At 41.9% G+C, this 18,386-nt stretch overlaps 1 protein-coding gene across 2 annotated transcripts in view; it reads right to left on the reverse strand.

The window, feature by feature from the left end:
• Positions 1-11,597: 11,597 nt before the first annotated feature.
• LOC119974862 (calcitonin gene-related peptide-receptor component protein) overlaps positions 11,598-18,386 on the reverse strand; it is a 126,689-nt gene continuing 119,900 nt past the window's right edge. For both annotated transcript variants that reach the window (XM_038814177.1, XM_038814178.1), the window contains exon 6: positions 11,598-12,438. In XM_038814177.1, the coding sequence (XP_038670105.1) occupies positions 12,271-12,438 (168 nt within the window). In that variant the 3' untranslated portion in view covers positions 11,598-12,270. The remainder of the gene's footprint in view (positions 12,439-18,386) is intronic.

Below are 18,386 nucleotides of genomic sequence, written 5' to 3' on the forward strand. Positions count from 1 at the left end.
AACTCCACACAGTCACCCAAGGTCGGAATCGAACCTGGGTCCCCGTGTGAAGAACTGTTTTATCTGCTAGCCAGGTGTCATAACCCGCACTGGAATTATGAAGTGGCAATGATTAAACTCCCCATGAGCCTCGCTGAATATGATCTCCCCCGTTAAAGGGGTGGGGAACCCTAAGCCATGTATAGCTAAACGTCTATACAAAGTCAGCCAGTTTGTGTACCGACATTGAGGAGAGACCCGGCTGGGATCTTTTGTGCCGTGTAAATAATAATAATTGTAATAAAACTTTATTTCTCTCTACAACTCGGTGTGGACTCCCTTCGTGGTCAACAAAACCAGGGTAACCCAAATACAGCCTTTCCTCTCATGAATTTTGAATAACTGAAGGAGTCAATTGTTTTTAAATATCAAATTAATGTCTTGCACGTTCTACTGGAAGAAGAAGCCTCTCACCAGTCTATTGCCTGGAATTGATGCCACCAGTTCCCACAGGAATATCTATGCTTACACTACCTTGGTTATATAATAATAATATTTATTGTCACAAGTAGGCTTACATTAACACTGCAATGAAGTTACTGTGAAAAGCCCCTCGTCGCCACATTCCAGCGCCTGTACGGGTGGAGAATTCAGAATGTCCAACTTACCTAACAGCACGTCTTTCAGGACTTGTATGAGGAAACAAGAGCACCCGGAGGAAACCCACGTTGACAGAGGGAGAACGTGCAGACTCTGCACAGACAGTGACCCAAGCCAGGAATCAAACCTGGGACCCTGGTGCTGTGAAGCAACAGTGCTAACCACTGTGCTACCCTTACCCACAGTTATCCTGACCATACCTAATGCCTTGATTGACCTCAAGCTTGTGGATGTTGGATTTAGAAAGGTAAGTAAGATTATTCCATACATGCTATATTACTGTACTTACTAACGATAATTTATATGTGAATGTGCTATTGCCTAGACAATCCTATTGCTTGCATGTTTCTTTGCTTATTAATACAATCAATATATATTATAATTGGTTCATCTTCCACTGTGATATCTGGAATACTACCGCCAATTTAATTTTTTTCCCTTTCAAGCACCTAGCCATGCTGAGAAGTACATAAAATTCAGCAATATATGAAGACAGAGTTGAAAGAGAGTTCTGAGGAACTGGAACAAGCAATGACCATCCAAAAGAAATCTGTTCTAGACCTGCATGAGATGGTTATTACCTACATCTGCAATCAATTTCAAGAGGTAATAAATACATCATAGCTAATGGGTGTCACTCTTCGGGGAGTCCCATTGTAATTAATTACCTCAAATTGGTCTTGCATCCTATGCTCACAGTCCTGTAAATACCGTTTGCCATTTTTCTTAACATTCTCTATTGCATAATCTACAACGCTGTTAATCGGGTGGATCAAGTCATGGAACAAGCTAGCTTGGCCCGAAAATTATTAAAATGAAGGGCCAGAACCACAGCAATGGTTTATTTCCCCGCAAGGCAAGGACTTTGAGAGGATAAGGATTTAAAAGAACTTTTGGGAAATCAACTTAGCAATCTTTGGGCCAGTGTAGGATGGAAGATCTTTCAACTGCTCAGTTTTAACTCTGTGCAAGTAAGTGAGGTTTGAGTGAATTAAAACCTTCCCATTTAAGTCATAAACACATTTTTCCAGACTGCTAGACTGTAGATGCATGGTGACCTAAGTGTTGACGCCGGCTCTGAATTTGTGGACTTCGACGACAGCAAAATCAGGACCTGAAACAATTCCGGAACCATTAATGGGCTAGTCCAACACATGGAGTACAAGCAATCCCAATGAAAAATGATGTTGGATTTGCTGAAGGTCAGGATTGGCACTTAAGAGGCTGACAAGCTGAAGCCTCATATTAGCACTCCACTCGCACGCACACAATCATCCCAACAAACAAGATGGTACTGGTTGTGCTGGAACATCCCACTCTTTGATCAGAATACTTTTTAAAATTTATTTTAAATAACGTACTCTAACAATTAAAGCTTGCATGATGTCTCGGGGAGTAAATGGTAAAGTAGTAAGCTTTACATGCCAACACTTTCTGAAATGAGGAATAGCAGCCAAAAACAATTTGACTTTCCGCGACCATGTAGGAAACGATGAAACAAAAAATTAACCATTAGCTCATAATCACCATTAGTTTTACACCTATAAACATCAGGCTAAGATAGGAAAGAGCTTTATTATAATAGTCTCGTGGGAAAATGTCTCACCAGCAAGTACTCTTTCTACAGGCTCATGAGGAACTGAGGGCAAAATACCAGAGGACAGCATCCCATTGATAGGTCGGCTGGGGCCAGAAGATACCCAGGGGGATGGCGTGGCGAGACACCCATATGATCCGTGCACTAAGTTCACAATGGGCAGTCAGCGGCGTGTGAAGCCGCATGGCTGCCTTGCAGGCTGCGGCAATGGTGTTTCATATCCATCCCCCCAACACCATGGCCCACTTCCTAGCTGACCAACCCCACCCTGGCCATAGCAGAAGCCTTCCAGTCAGCAGCAGCACAACTGTCAGCACACTATGACGATGTTGGACACTTTTCGTACTCCTTCTCTCTCCCTCAGCAGCCAATGTGCCTGTTTCTCGATTTCTCAAACCACAGATGAAACTCACCATCGATAATTCCTCCTGGCGGAGCGTCGCGGAGACCCCAGAGAATAACGTGTCAGGCACACTAATGATATGCCAATGGCGTTTACTGTACGTGCAGAGTACAACACACTGACACCACTGGTGAGGCACCGGAACATGGCATTCTGTCGGGCGCCTGGCGGCGGTCACGATTTTCACCGCACGCACCATTCTCTGCCCAATGGCGTTTCTCAATTCTGGGGTCGGCCAACAGAGAATCCCGCCCCATGTACTTATTTTTATTTAAAGCTGAATAAAAGTCACAACTGTTCACAATATGAAGTCAGCGTTGGATAACTGAACAGCCTGCAGGGACAATTAAAATGATCAGACTTTACAGTATTATTTAAAGCATTAATTAACAAATATTAACTGCTTTTGATAGTTTTCTGTAATCTTTTGTACAAGTTAAATTTCTTTCAGACTAAAATTGTTAAGGCCAAAGAACGTTATCAGAACAAACACTCCGAAAAAGACAATCAATTATTAACACTAAATAAATAGGCTTGTAAAGACAATGTGGATAAATTAATCTTCGACAGACAAGCAACAAGTATTGCCAAAATAAGTACAGTAATGCTTCTAAAGGAATTTGATGCAAATTGCAGTTCTGTTATGAAGTAATTTTAAAAATATTTTTCTGCATAGCCTTTCTCACAAAAGCATTGCTGTACAGTCACATGCTGTCCTCTGGTATTTTGCCCTCAGTTCCTCATGAGCCTGTAGAAAGAGTACTTGCTGGTGAGACATTTTCCCATGAGGATATTATAATAAAGCTCTTTCCTATCTTCGCCTGACGTTTATAGGTGTAAAACTAATGGTGGTTAGGAGCTAATGGCTAATGTATTGTTTCATCGTTTCCTACATGGTCGCGGAAAGTCAAATTGTTTTTTACGGCTATTCCTCATTTCAGAAAGTGTTGGCACGTAAAGCTTACTACTTTACCATTTACTGCCTGAGACATCATGCAAGCTTTAATTGTAAGAGTACGTTATTTAAAATAAATTTTAAAAAGTATTCTGATCAAAGGATTTAAGGTTGACAGATACAGGTGGCATTCCGCCAGCTTTCACATATACACCTTGGAATATTTTGTCAGCTGCCGGAGTGTATTATGTGATCAAGGAGCAATGAAAACCAAGAGCTCAATTTACTTTCCTCTTTAAATAAGTACAGCTAATTAAAGAAAAAATCTGGATGATTTAGAATCATGTGAATGTTTTTAGGTGATAACTAATATCCGGTGCTTATTTCAACCATGTTTCTCCTTAGCGGTTATTTGTACCCAACTCCTACAAGCATTAAAATATTACTTTGCGCAGTTGTAATAACCCAGGAATCAGCATTCTGTGGCCCAGCACAGGATCATAGCGCTGCATGTGTCCTCACTCCTGTTGCTGTTTGCGTTTCCATCACTGCTTTTATCTGAAGTCAGCTATTAAGATTGAGATTTAGAAAAAAACAACACAAGTGATTTATTTGAGAGACAGATAAGCATGCTCAGCCAGATAGTCAGCTCTGTCAACACATTTACTGGGAAACTTAGCCTGATGTTTATGCATATCTATAAGGCTGAGGGCTTAACTTACTTCTATACATAAGCCTAATGTAAACATATTTGCCAAGTACTGGAGAATGATTGAAACTCCGTAGGAAAGCAGACATTACAGAAAACATAAAGAGAAAATAACTTAGTCTGGCAAGTTTACCTGAAAAAGTTCAGGGTATTATCTTTCTTGTATTCCCGGCCACGTAAGCAATGGCCTTAGAGGAATTGTCGGCTTGGAAAGAGGCTTTGCTTATTGTGCTCTTACTTACCATTCTGGCTCAGACTGCCTTTATTTATTTATTATTCTGAAAGCAGACCATGAATTAAAAAAAATATTGAGCGTGATTAGAAGCACACAAATTGTTTTCTGAATTTGTCAGAAAACAAGGTTCTAAACAAGTTGAAAAGTGCGACAGAATCTGGGCATGCATTTTACCATATTCAGAGCAGACCTGAGATTGAACTCTTTATTATGATTTTAAAAATTGTAGTTTACTGAAATCATTTGAGAGGGAGAGACAGGTCTGTTTTTTGTTTGATTTTGTCCACCCGCAGTGCAATATTGGGCAGCAGTGAGATAATAACATAGATCCCTAGCTAATTTGATTTATTGCCCCTTATTGATCTCAGGGTTGACTGAAATTCTGCATCTGGAGCTTAATATAGCAAGTCAAGTGAACCTTGTCATTAAAAGAGTATTTATCTTGGCAAGTACCAGTCCTAGCCCTCTGATGAGTTTGCTTTTTATTTACTGCGCAAATTCAGAAATTTATTGAAACTAATGAGAAGGTTGATATTGGGCTGTCAATTTCATGAGTTTAAAAGCAGAATTCTGCAAATTGTCAATAATTTGTAGCAATTCGCAATGAACAGAATATCTCTTCACCACAAGTTGCTGAATGATTTGCCGATTAATAGTAGCATGCATGTTAGATTTTATTTTAGCAAATTCTGGCTCGGCATTGTTTCAATGAAAGATGAACTATTACTGTTGGTGATATTAATGGAAATCCCTCATTTTGTACATACTTCCCTAGTCTTCTATTTAATTATATCTTTAATCTGTTTAAAATAGGAGATATTTATATATTTAAATCCAGGAAGGCAGAAAATAGTGATAAAACACAATTGTTAACTCAGCATTTGATCAAAAATGATAGGCTGACATTTTGAGTGGAGTTTGTTTAGCTGTCTAAAATTCTTAATTGAACCTAAGTGGGGTGTTATCACCTCCTGAGTTGTTTGCACAGTGTTAGTTATGGAATCCTGGTTCATGCACTGTGGGAATCTCAAGATCACTTGGTTCTGGTGCAAGGTGAGAGTACAATGCTGCCATATGTACCCCATATGTTCTCTGATTAAGATGGTCAATCTGTTCTTGGTGCCCTTGGATACTGTTGGTTCTGACTGTTTTTAATCAAGGGGGTTTCTTGACTTGGAAAAAACATGTCCTGACAGTCACTGTTTACTTGGCAGATAAGCAAATAGTGAACTTCCTGCAGCTTAAACATGTTCATAGAGCTGGCTAGAAATAGCTAGATTCTGCTTTGAAGAATTTGCAGTTCCCAGGCTTCTCCAACTGTATCCCAGTTAAGCAACACACATTTCCATCACCCCATATTCCTTACTTAAACTCCAGCCACTTTGTTTCGCAGAGTTAGAAGGGGTGCTGAGTTGTGCTTCATCAAGTGGTGATGTTTAAATGAATGTATTGTGAAAGTTTATCTTTTCCATGGCACATGATACGAGAATACATCATAAGAATTTTGTAACTTTGAGAGATATTTATGTAAGCCATGTTGGCTGGGTTTTGTTGTTGGTTTGTGTGCAGTTGCTTATTTTGTTCAAATTTATATTACAAATGGCATAATAAAATATTTGAAAAGAATTTTGTAACTTATATGTAAAAACATCAAATACTAACACCGTGGGCTGGATTTTGGAGTCAGCACAAAACAACATGCTTGCTGTTGAAGATGAGGGGCTGGATTCTCCAATTCTGGGGCTGTCTCCATGCCAGCATGGGAATGGTGGGACAACTGGTGCAAAAGAGCCACCGATTCCCCGTTTTACTGGGGGTTAGCAGGGAGGCAGCGTAGAGCACCCGGTTCTAGCTGCCGATACGGCCTGGAGAATTGCCAGGTGGCGGTGGCCTGCAGCAGCCGCGTCATGCTTCATGGTGAAGGCCGCACGCGGACCCGACCCATGAAATAGTATCCCCTTTCAGCTGGCTCGCACGCCCCATCACAGTGCCCCCCCCCCCCCCCTGCGGATTGGCCCTCCCCTGACTGTGGCGGTGCTGGACTGAGTCCGCAACTGCCACGCCAAGTTCCCGACAGATGAATCCACCCATGTTCCGCGCCATCGGGAACCCTGCCGGTCGGGGACGGAGCCTCGTGCTGCGTCGGGAATTTGGATTCTCTGGCCGTTCGCTGAATACAATTTTGGTGTCGGCGACCAGAGAATCCAGCCCAAGGTTTCCCACAAAGATCTAGGGTAGGATTCTCTGATTCGCCAGCCATGGGTTGCTCAGAGGCGCGCCATTTGCTGGGAGCGGTATAATAATACTCTTTATTATTGTCACAAGTAGGCTTACATCAACACTGCAATGAAGTTACTGTGAAAATCTCCCTGGCAAGACGCTCCAGCGCCTGTTCAGGTACACGGAGGAAGAATTCAGAATGTCCAATTCACCTAATAGCAAGTCTTTCGGGACTTGTGGGAGGAAACCGGCGCACCCAGAGGAAACCCACAGTCATGGGAGAATGTGCAGACTCCGCCCAGTGATCCAAGCCGGCAATCGAACCTGGGACCTATATGTCTGCCGCTTGTCAATGGGATTTCCCATTGTAGGTACCCTACGCCTCCGGAAAACCCGCTGGCTGGATGTGCTGCCGCCGAGAGTAGTGAATTGCAACGACCGGAGAATTTCAGTCCTACTGATCTTTGTGTGCAGACATTGCTTTTCCAATGTTAGTTTAGATCTGGCACCAAATCAAGATCTCCAGGTGTACAATAGCAGTAATGCCAGCAAACCGGGGAAGCAGCCAGTCACATTGATGAGTTCTCGCAGGAAGTTAAAAACATAGAATCCCTTCACTTCTCATTTAAATTTTCAGATAGTGAAATAAATGATTGGATTAAGATAGAAGCTAAAATGATCAAACATAAAAATTAGAAGTGTGGAAATTCATAATGCAAAGTATTGACTTTCCACAAGTATAACATTAGCTTTTCAGGGTCAGTCAGAGTGTTTAGCTGTAAATTTTAATTTAGTACACCATTAAATACCCAGTTACACTTTACGAGGTTAACTTTTTCAAGGGCTCTTATAGAGTGTAAAAGTTGAAGTTTCCGTTGATTCTTTAATTATTTGGGGATGGCACCTCAGGGGTCTTTAACAGTGCATCCTCTGGAACAGCACAGAATCACTGAAAGCAACATCTGGATTTTCGCATTACTTGGCGAATCTGTGGACTTCTGAAGTTGCTGTCTCTTCTCAGTGGAGTAATGAAGACAAACGCTGACAGTTTCGCTGCCACAACCTCCACAAAATCAGGGCCATGGTCCAGATTTTTGGGTCATCATTGAAGTGATGGCACTCGCGACTGACTTTGACTTAAAGTACCTCCTTGCGTAATGCGATGGTGAGGCAGGAATTTCACTTGGAAACCAGGAAGATTTCTTCATGGTCTAGGCCCCAACTCGGTTCTGCAGTCTTCTCTAATACCAGCATAAAAGAGGGATCACGTAGTGCGATAAATAGAAGTCAAGCACAGAGGATGTCAAAGCTAATATTGCGGTGCCTATCATATGCAAATAATAGGGTTTTACACACATTTGAAACATGTAAAAAAATACATAAATAGAAACAGGTTTATTTTGAAGTGAGATAAAATTGAGCAAAATCATTTAAAAAAGTATTTTGGTTAAATAATTGAAAAGGTCAGATAAATATGCAAAATCCCTTCCATAGCCATTTTGAAAGTTGAACTACTGGTCTCCTCATTGGGCAGTATTTTTTTAATAGCATTTGTGGATTGACTTTGGAGGTCTTTCCACCTGGAAGCACCAGCCCTAAAATGTTGGTGGGAAAGCTTCATTACAAGTGGTCTGTTCGCCCACATTCTTTCTGTTGATGTTGGTGAGCGAACTCTCTAGAACAGCGCAGAATGGCCCAAACAACATTGAGATTTCTGCACTCAAGCATATGTACACATTCCTGAAGTTGCAGACCCTCTCAGCAGTGTAATGACAACGACTGCTAACAGCCTCACCATCAGTCGCACAGCAAAATCTATTCTAATATATTTACAAAGGTTCATTTGTAAGAATGCAAATCTTCAAAAGCAAAGTACATTGATCGCCCCCAATTATTGGTTAGTTATCTTTGGCTGGATGATATCTTCACATAAGTTCTCTTCCAGTACTCTCCCAAGGAGAAACGCACTTGAATGTCTAAACATTCTGTACAATATTCCCAGTGGAACATATTCAAGCACCGCATAATCTTAATTTTCACACTATTTCAACATAAAGAGAAAGTGAAAGCTACTGTCATAATTCCAGATCATCCCTTAATTCTATTCACATGCGGGGTACATAGTGTGAACATTTTGATTGCATGGTAGTCTAAAGCACCTGTCAACCATATCAGTAGAGAATTAGAAAAAATAGACTTGCAATTAGTTTAGTTTCCATATGAATCATGGAATTTACAGTGCAGAAGGAGGCCATTCGGCCCATCAAGTCTACACTGGCCCTTGGAAAGAGTACCCTGCCCAAGCCCACACCCTATCTCCGTAACCCCAACTATCCTTTTTTGGACACGAAGGGCAATTTTAGCGACACTAAGGGCAATTTTAGCATAGCCAATTCACCTAACCTGCACATCTTTGGACTGTGGGAGGAAACCGGAGCACCCGGAGGAAACCCACGCAGACACGGGGAGAACATGAAGACTCCGCACAGACAGTGAACCCAATCCGGGAATCGCACCTGGGACTCCGCATAGAGAGTGATCCAAGCCGGGAATCGAACCTGGGACCCTGGAGCCGTGAAGCAACTGTGCTAACCACTGTGCTGCCCTAACTATATTAGTTCAGATTTGCTCCAATTTATCTTGAGGACCAGTATTTATCAATGCATTTCTGCAATCATAATAAATGGCAGATACTTATATAGAGGTTAGCCTCCTGCATCTCTCTCTCTTCATCCTGGAAGATTTTGAACTGTTGTGTTTCCCTGAATTCAACATCCAGCAGCTTAATGCAAATAGGAATGGTGAGTTCAGTTAGCTCTCATATGTTAACCATGACTCTCATCAAAGATATATCCCAGTGAGGAAGAGGGATTCTAGGAAGGGGATAAACCAACCATTGTTAACCAAGGAAGTTGAGGATAGTGCTAAACCAAAAGAAAAAAAACATACAATGTGGCAAAAATTAGTGGTAAACCAGAGGATTGGGAAAGTTTTAAAAACCAACAAAGGATTTCCAAAAATGTAATAAAGAGGGAGAAAATAAACTGTGAGGGCAAACTAGCAAGTAATATAAAAAGGGACAGGAAGAGCTTCTTTAAATATATTAAAAGGAAGAGAGAGGCCAAAGTGAACAAAGACGTCTTAGAGAATGAGACTGGGGAAACAATAATGGGGAACCAGGAAATGGCAGTGGAGTTAAATCAATACTTTGTTAGTCAGTGGAAGATACTAACAACGTTCCAAAAAATGCTAATTAGTCAAGGGGCAAAAGGGGGAGGGGGGAGAAGAGGAAATAAATACGATAACTATCACGAGGAAAAAGTACTAGGCAGGCACACTACCAGGGTACCGGCGCCAGGGAGGCACTACCAAAGGTCAGGGCATGAGGGGGGCCATGCCCATGAAAGGAGGATGAAGGGAGTTTGATGTGGGGAGGGGGGGGGGGGGCGAAGTGTGGGTATGAAGGAGCCTAATTAAGGTTGGGAGGTGTGTGAAGGGGGACCCAAAAGGGAGGGGTGGGGAGGCCTGAAAAGCAGGGACCATCAATGACCCCATAACGGGATGTCCTCACTTGGGGGTTAATGCCCACATGTGCGGGGGGTGACATTGACCGTCGGTGGTGGGTGTGGGGGACTCTCATGCTCACGTAGAGAATGGGCACTCCCCAATAAATGACTACGTGTGGGTGAATACTGGTGTGGATCTCACCACAAAGCTGGCGGTAAACACCCCACCAAACGACTACTCAGAAATTGTTTGGTTGAATTCTGTCCAATGCCTTTCTGAAGTTCAGGCTTTTGTTTTGGTACTTCATCCTTCTAGGCTTGTGATGGATTTCTTCGGCAAGGTTGTCTTTTTCTTCTGCAGGCTCAGCATCGTTTATAGCAAAGGATTTGCCAGGTATTCACAACTTTCAGAACAATAGAGCAGTTATTTCACTTCAGCAAGTAGGAGAGGGAGAGCCGTTGTCAGGCAGAACACCGTCCCTGGCCAACGCATCGGTTGCCAGTTAACCAACTGAATCAACTGCTTCCAAAGCTGGTTCCTAAGTTCCACTCGGTGCCATTCCTTCCAAAATACAAAACCTGGGAACACAGTGTCCTGGCAAGCAGGCCATTTCACTTTGAGTCTTCTGCTTAAAGGCACATCCCGATTATGAGTCCACAGAACGAGATAATAAAAATAAAAGAAATGGGAACAAAATAAATAAACAGGAAGGACTCTTACATCTCTTACAGATGGGCAGCACAGTGATTAGCACTGCTGCCTCACAGCACTAGGGACCCAGGTTTGATTCCAGTCTTGGATAACTGTGTGTGGAGTTTACACATTTTCCCAGTGTCTGCGTGGGTTTCCTCTGGTTCTCCGGTATCCTCCCACAGTCCAAAGATATGCAGGTTAGATGGATTGGCCATGTTAAATTGTCCCTTGGTGTCCAAAGATGTGCAGGTTAGTTTATGGCGATAGGGCTGGTTGGGTGGGCCTAGGTAGGGTGCTCCTTTAGAGGGTTGGTGCAGACTTGATGGGTCGAATGGCTTCCTTCCATGCTGCAGGGATTTTGTGATCAATCATAAAATTTGAAAGGTAAAGCATACTCAATGGGACAAATGGCCAACCTCTGCTGCTTTGTCTTGTGATCTAATATTCCTTCCACACTTCAAAGAAAGCAGCATTTTGGGTATTCAGGAGACTCTTTAGATCCTGCCTGGTCCTGTACGAAACCGCATCAATTATTCCATGCAACTCGTCTGGATGTTGATGATGGCACTGATCTTATAATTTACATTTTCAAGTGACTTTGTGTAATTGCTTATGAGCTTTCATGTTCTTTGAAGAACATAAAGAATTTGGTGGGACATAATAGAATGCCAACAAATCTTACATTATTTGCATACTGAATTTGTTGACCCAAGAATAAAGATTTATTTCATAATCTGTAGTGAATTTAGATTCCAAAGTTGCTGTTATCCTGAACCGATTTCCCCTTATTTTTAAGCATTTATTAACGGTGGACTTTTGTATTAGCAGTTTCCCAAAATGATTTAAACTCCACTTTCTGGGTCATAATACTAAAAATGGTACGACAAGATGTATTGTTTCAATTTACTGACAACTTTCAATATAGGATCATTTGTTTCTGTTTACCCAATCAATAAACAAGCTTTTTAACCTCCAATTCTGCACACACCTCCTGTTGGTCCATGAGTCAGGCAGATTTTCTTCTGCAGACTAACAGCTATAAACTAAACATGCAAGGTACACATTTTGTCAGCTTTTACTAAATACACACAGCTATAGCGGTTGAAGTATTTTGGACTTTACACCATTTGAACTATAAAAACATACTAGTTCTGAGTTAAGACAACACTAGCTAATCACAGCTCACGTCTCTCAATGTACAGTATGGAACATAACTGAAAACATCTGGACACTATCTGAAATACTATTACTGCAGGCTTGAATCCAAGTACATTCAGTATGGCTTCAGTATGAATCCAAGTACATTCAGCCAAGGTAGCTCAATCATCCGAGGTTTTCCTGTACTGAAATAGTGTTTATTGGCTGGATTCTGCTAAGATTCTGTCTCTTGGTTTCCTTCCTCTTCGGCAACCATATCCACCTCTTCCTGTTGCTGTAATGCAGCTTGCTCATCAGGGTCTCCTGGCAGGATGCTATTGATGGTCTGTAGAAGCTCCTCAATCTGTTCTTCCGTTAGTCTCTCTTCACTCTCTTCTACCATCTGAAACATTAGAATGGAGAACTTGACATTTGTAATGAAAACTATTCAATTTTGTTCCATTGCTCATAAAAATGAGTGAATCAAACATTAACTTATGGTAAAGAGTTTGCTCCATTGAGCAGTAGGAAGCCCTAAGCGACTTATTAATCTAAAAGTTCACTATTTCCAAATGAAAACAAAATTTAAACTAAGTAAAATGGCTTATTTTCAGTTAATTTCTGAATTTTTAACTATATCACAGACTCCCAGATCATGGTCAAGTTTAAAAACAACAAAACAGCTTGATTCTGAGATTCGCTTGCCAAGTACAAGAGTGCCAATGATTAAACTGCTTGTCTGAAAATGCTCTCTCTGCAATTTTAAGAATATGGGTGGTAATGAAGGCTACCATTAAAACAGCAGAGAAGGAAACTTCAGACACGTGTTAAATTTTGACATGTAAAATCCTACTCCTTATTTGTCCAGAGTTATTTTCCAGAATTTCCTAGGCTCTCCCTTCACTGGGTTTTGTACATAGAGTAAAGTCCCAGATGACTATAGGCTGCTTTCTCCTTTGAGGGGAAGAGCTGACTGGTGGTGATTTAATCTAAGGATCACCACAACTCAGGCGAGGGGCAAGGTTGAGAAGTAACCTAATGAATAATTGAGGCCTTGCTTTGCCTCACGAACCAGCTATCCTGCCAACTGAGCTAAACCAGCCCGACCCAATGTAAACAATGTGAATAAGGCAGGAGGATAACACAACCTCACATTTCCTTTCGTCTGCCCATTGGGCAGCCAGCCAAGCAGAAGGGTTGTCCCAGACTTCTGCTGGGACATTCTGTAGTCTAGACAGTCTGTAGGGATACTAGGGACAGCCTAAAGTTCAAACCAGAAAAACACAGTGGTTATTTGTACGTTATTTTCACATTTAGAGTCCCATAGCAAAAAGTCATGATGCCAACAGCCAGGGGAAAATAGTTTTTATTTAAATGTTTAACTGAAGACCTACTCAAATTATGTTAAATGTATTGATGCCTTTTTCAACAAAAGAGATGAATTGAAATTCTATTCCACAGAGATACACTTTGACTTTTCAAATGAGAAAATAGAATGTTTATAATTTGAACATAAACAAAAGCTCTACAGCTGTGTAACCAGTACACTGTGCCATAGATTAAATGTACTCATCCGTACACAAATTCACACAAATATAGATATAGATAGCCTCCCTGCACATAAACCTGAATATGAAATTTGTTCTCCAGTTTTCTTCAAAATTAGTTTTAGAAAAGTAACCAAGTTCATACATCTAGAAGCTCATGAGAAATGCTGGATCCAATCACATGTTGCCAGAGCTTCCTGAGAAACTGCACATTGTATACATGCTGATGTATCTTCCGCTGCAAGGTCGCAGACTGAACAGAAATGTCAAATCCAAGAGTCCCCCCCGCTGAGAATCTCAGGCCATTCAAGTACAAATTATTAATGAGATGACTAAAAGGCAGAAATGATTACGTAGAGATGTGATGAAAAACTAATTTCTTAATATTTTTACTAAGTCTAAAATCTTGCTTTGCACAACAAAAATTATAAATTGTGAATTATTAAAATTCTTTTTCAAAAAATGTTGAGTGATTTGATTTGCACACAAGCCATTTACTTCTTATCAATTGATATTTTTCTATTTACAGCTTCTCTTAGAATCATACAGTACAGAAGGGCCCTTCGGCCTATCAAGCCTGCACCATCAAAAAAGTCTAGTGGAGGCTGGAAACCTCACAACCTTTAAAAAGCACTTGGATGATCGCTTGAAAGACCATCACATTCAAGGATATGAAACAAGTGCTGGTAAATGTGATTAGCGCCAGATTAGGGGCAGTTATTGACGGTGCAGACTTGATGGGCCAAAGAGCCTTTTCTGTGCTCTATGACTACTCAAATCTACTTTATGACGCTAATCCCACTTTCCCAGCACTTGGCCCAAAGCTGTGAATGCCATGACACTTCAAGTGTTCTGGTTGAACAATGTTTGTTATAAGAACTCAATTTTCAGCCATTGTTAATTTGTATGTACCCCCTTTCACAATTCTGATTGCTGCTCTTTTACTTTGGAGCAGTCAATGAGTCAGAAACTGTCAAGTTTAAGCAAAATAACTGAATGTGCAATACAGGAAATGCATGTTAGACACAACTGTTTTAGTACATGGCCAGTGAAAATGAAGCATAATGTTCAGGTGAAGCAGCGTTACAGTCAAAGGGTATTTGGACCTTGATAAGAGGCAAATCAAAGATATTACACCCTCTATGGTTGCACAGTTAAACTACAGGCGAAGGGCAGGCGAATATTGGTGGGAGGAGGGATGAACAAGATTATCTTGTGGAAGTGGAGAGGGGAGGGGAGAGAACAGGAAGTTATACTTGGTGTTGGAAGATGATGCAGCAAATGGAGGCTGGTGGAATAAGTGATTACAAGAATGGCTCTATTGTTGTGAGTGGAGGAATATGGGGCAAAGACAGAGAGGTGGATGCATCCAACAGTCTTGTCAATCACTGTTGAGGGGAAATCTTGATTTGAGTAAAGGCAATTCAGGAACTCTGGTGCAATAAATAAAGTCAGAAAAAAGTAGGATAATGGGATGGCATCTTTAAAGGAAACATTGTGGAAAACATAATCACGGTAGATGGACAAGCTGTGGTCACTGCAGTCAGTGAAGGGAAAAGAAAAGTCAGAGGTAAACCAATGAAAGATAAAGAGCTCGATTCTCCCAAAATGGAACTATGTCTCCACACCGGAACAAAAACGCTGGGTTTCACTCCGAAGATTCCTATAAAAAAAGATCAGCCAATTCACTGACAGGCAGGGGGCTAGCAGGGACCCAGAGTGATTCACGCAGCTTTAGCTGCGGATACGGGCCCCCGCACGTCCGGTTGTGAGTCTGCGCAAGGCGGTGGCCTCCAGCGGCCGGGCCGAGCACCATGGCGGACTTGGACCGCGGAGGCAGATGAAAAATGTAGCCCCCCCCCCCCCCCCGAATATTCGACTGCCCCATTCTGTCCCCATGCCATCTATAAGCACCCCCCCCCTCCCCCCCCCGTGTCCGATCTTCCTGACCCCTACCAGAGCAGCCACGGACTGAGTCCACATCCATCATGCGAGCTTCCCAAACGGCGATAGGTGGCTAGAACCACGCCTCGGGAACTCGGCCGGTCAGGAGCAGAGGATTGCTGGGTGGGCCTTTGGCAATGGCTCCCCAGCCCCACGGAATACTCTGTGAACATGCTGATTCTCGGGTCCCGGAGAATCGCCGGGCCCGATTTCGGCTTGAAATTGGATTCTCCACCCCTGCGCCAAATGTGATTTTGGCTCGGGGCTGCGGAGAATCCAGCCCAAAGGTTGGATGAAATTCTCAAGATAATCTAAAGTACAGGATGTAGCATTAGTGTAATGGACGAAGAGCTTAGAGTAGGGGATCTCAAAGAATTGGAGCAAATAAAGATTCACGTATCCAACAAAAGGTAAGGTAGAGCTCAGGGAAATCTGGGTTTGCACTGTAATGTATATCTTTAATCTGGAGGAAGTAACTGTAAATTGTTGAAGCTGAAAGCAAACTTCCCCAAGTGCAGGGAATGGATGTAGACAGGGACTAATTGATTGTTTTTTGGTGAAGATGTCAAATAACGAGAAAACATAATCATCTTTATTGTTGCAAGTAGGCTTACATTGCAAAGTTACTGTGAAAAGCCCCTAGTCGCCACACTCTGGCGCCTGTTCGGGTACACAGAGGGAGAATTCAGAATGTCCAAATTACCTAACAGCACGTCTTCCGGGGCCAGTGGGAGGAAACCGGAACACCCGGAGGAAACCCACACAGACACGGGAGAATGTGCAGACTCCGCACAGACAGTGACCCAGCCAGGAATCGAACCCGGGACCCTGGCGCTGTGAAGCCACAGTGCTAATCACTGTGCTACCGTGCTGGTTAGCGATGGGTTGCAGATAGCTGATTGGGTCAAAGAACCTGAAATAGTCAAAGCAGATGAGATTATCAGAGCAGTCTTGGAAGATAGTGAGTGGGAATTAGTTGCAGGAGATGAACTGAGTCTAAATATGTTCTGTGGGACAAGAGCATACAGATATTTCAGGGCTATGCTGTTTGTGAATTTTGTGCAAGAAACACAGTTCAGAACGAAGATTGTGAACAGTGGAATGGGGAGATTGTTAATAATTTCAGAAAATGTTTTGGTGTTCAGTAGTGTCAACATGGTCTAGAGGGAGGATGAAGAAGAGTCAGGTAGTTACTGACTCAGCCTGTAGGGAGTCTTCTGCCATATCACCAAGCACACTTTTCCCAGCAGCTTCTTTAATGACACAGTTCCAACTCGGAACTGAGAAAATTAAAGGGAAATAATTTTAAATTGAAAAACAGTAACTATTTTCAGTTAAAGGATCGAAAGAAGACAAGAGGCAGAAGGAGAATAGAACACTCAGCAGAAACAGAAAATAATTAGAATTACACCTGAAACCTCTTGCCAAAATAGGACACGGAGATTGAGAAGACATTTGCAGAACAGCTCAGCATCATATAAGCCTTAAGAACTTTTTTCAGTGGCAGCATGGGGCTATCAGGGGGTTGGGTGAGTTTTAGACGCATATAAAATGGATGCAGTGTTGTTGTTTCTTCTGGCTGGGAGTCTAGAACAAGGCTTCACAGTCTCAGGACATGGGTTAGGATATTTAGGACAGGGATCAGGAGAAACGCCTCCACAGAGGGTGATGAACCTGTGGAATTTTCTACCACAGAAGGCCAAATCACTGACTATATTGAAGGAAATAGATAGATTTCTAGACACTAAAGGTGTCAAGGGGTATGGGGAGAGCGTGGGGGTATAGCATTGTGATAGATTATTAGCCATGATCATAGTGAATGGCAGAGCCAGTTTGAATGGGCTGAATGGCCTCCTTCTGCACTGTAAATTCTATGAACTCTATGAAGGGCCGAATGACAAACTCCTGCTCCTATTTTCTAAACAGAACTGGAAGGACCACCTAGTTTTGGTGAGAGGGAAGGATCGGCAGGTAGATCACATCAGTTCAGGTATTAGAAGTTATACGCTGAAAAATGGAAAGGGAGTCACTTTGGACTAATTCTTGGGAAATGAGGTATCCACTTAAGAGACAAAAGTATAACTGTAAAAAGGATTTTCAGTTATTTTAGATGTTAAATGGGGAATCTTTTCTGTAGCTTAGTGTATACGTTTCCTACTGAAATGATGTCTAGTCAATGTTGCTTTTGTGACAGCTATCACAGTAAAACCTGTCATGTGGTCCCTTCAGCCATTCACTTGGAGTTTGAATTTCTTTTTAAAAGTTATCAGTCTCTATGGGGATTGTAACAAAAGCTGTGGATGGACTGAAGGCTGATGTGGAATGAGAGACTAGGACTGATATAGTCTAACTTGAGCTGATGCTGCTGAATAAAGATGTCAAGGGCACATGTGGGGTGCATTTAGAGGGGGCTGGGTGCACAAAAAACTGAGGATTGAATATCACAAAGTTATCACGAGCAGATCTGAAAGAGAAGGCAGAGATCAGTGTGGAATGCATATGAACACAAAGCAGGTGCTGAAAAAGGATATGGCTGCAAAAAAAAGGTCTTGGCAAAGAGAACCAAGAAAGGCAATGGAACACCACTGATGATGTCAAGGATAAAATAGACATAGTAAATCACTGGGAAAAAGAATTTCTTGAAGGCTAATATTCCTGGAAGGGATATAAAACAGTAAAATGAAAGAAAAACAAATTCTGGAAAAAACAGCAAACCAAATTTCTGTAAAAAAAAAGGGAAGAGTTTCAGATATAACCTTTCACTGGAACTGAAAATTGAAACACGCAAGGCCCTCAGTAAGGTGGCCTGAAGAGAAGAAACACAAAATACTCCAGTCTGAGAGAGAAAGTATGAAAAAAA

The sequence above is a fragment of the Scyliorhinus canicula genome, chromosome 12, assembly GCF_902713615.1.
Source record: "Scyliorhinus canicula chromosome 12, sScyCan1.1, whole genome shotgun sequence".
NCBI lineage: Eukaryota > Metazoa > Chordata > Chondrichthyes > Carcharhiniformes > Scyliorhinidae > Scyliorhinus > Scyliorhinus canicula.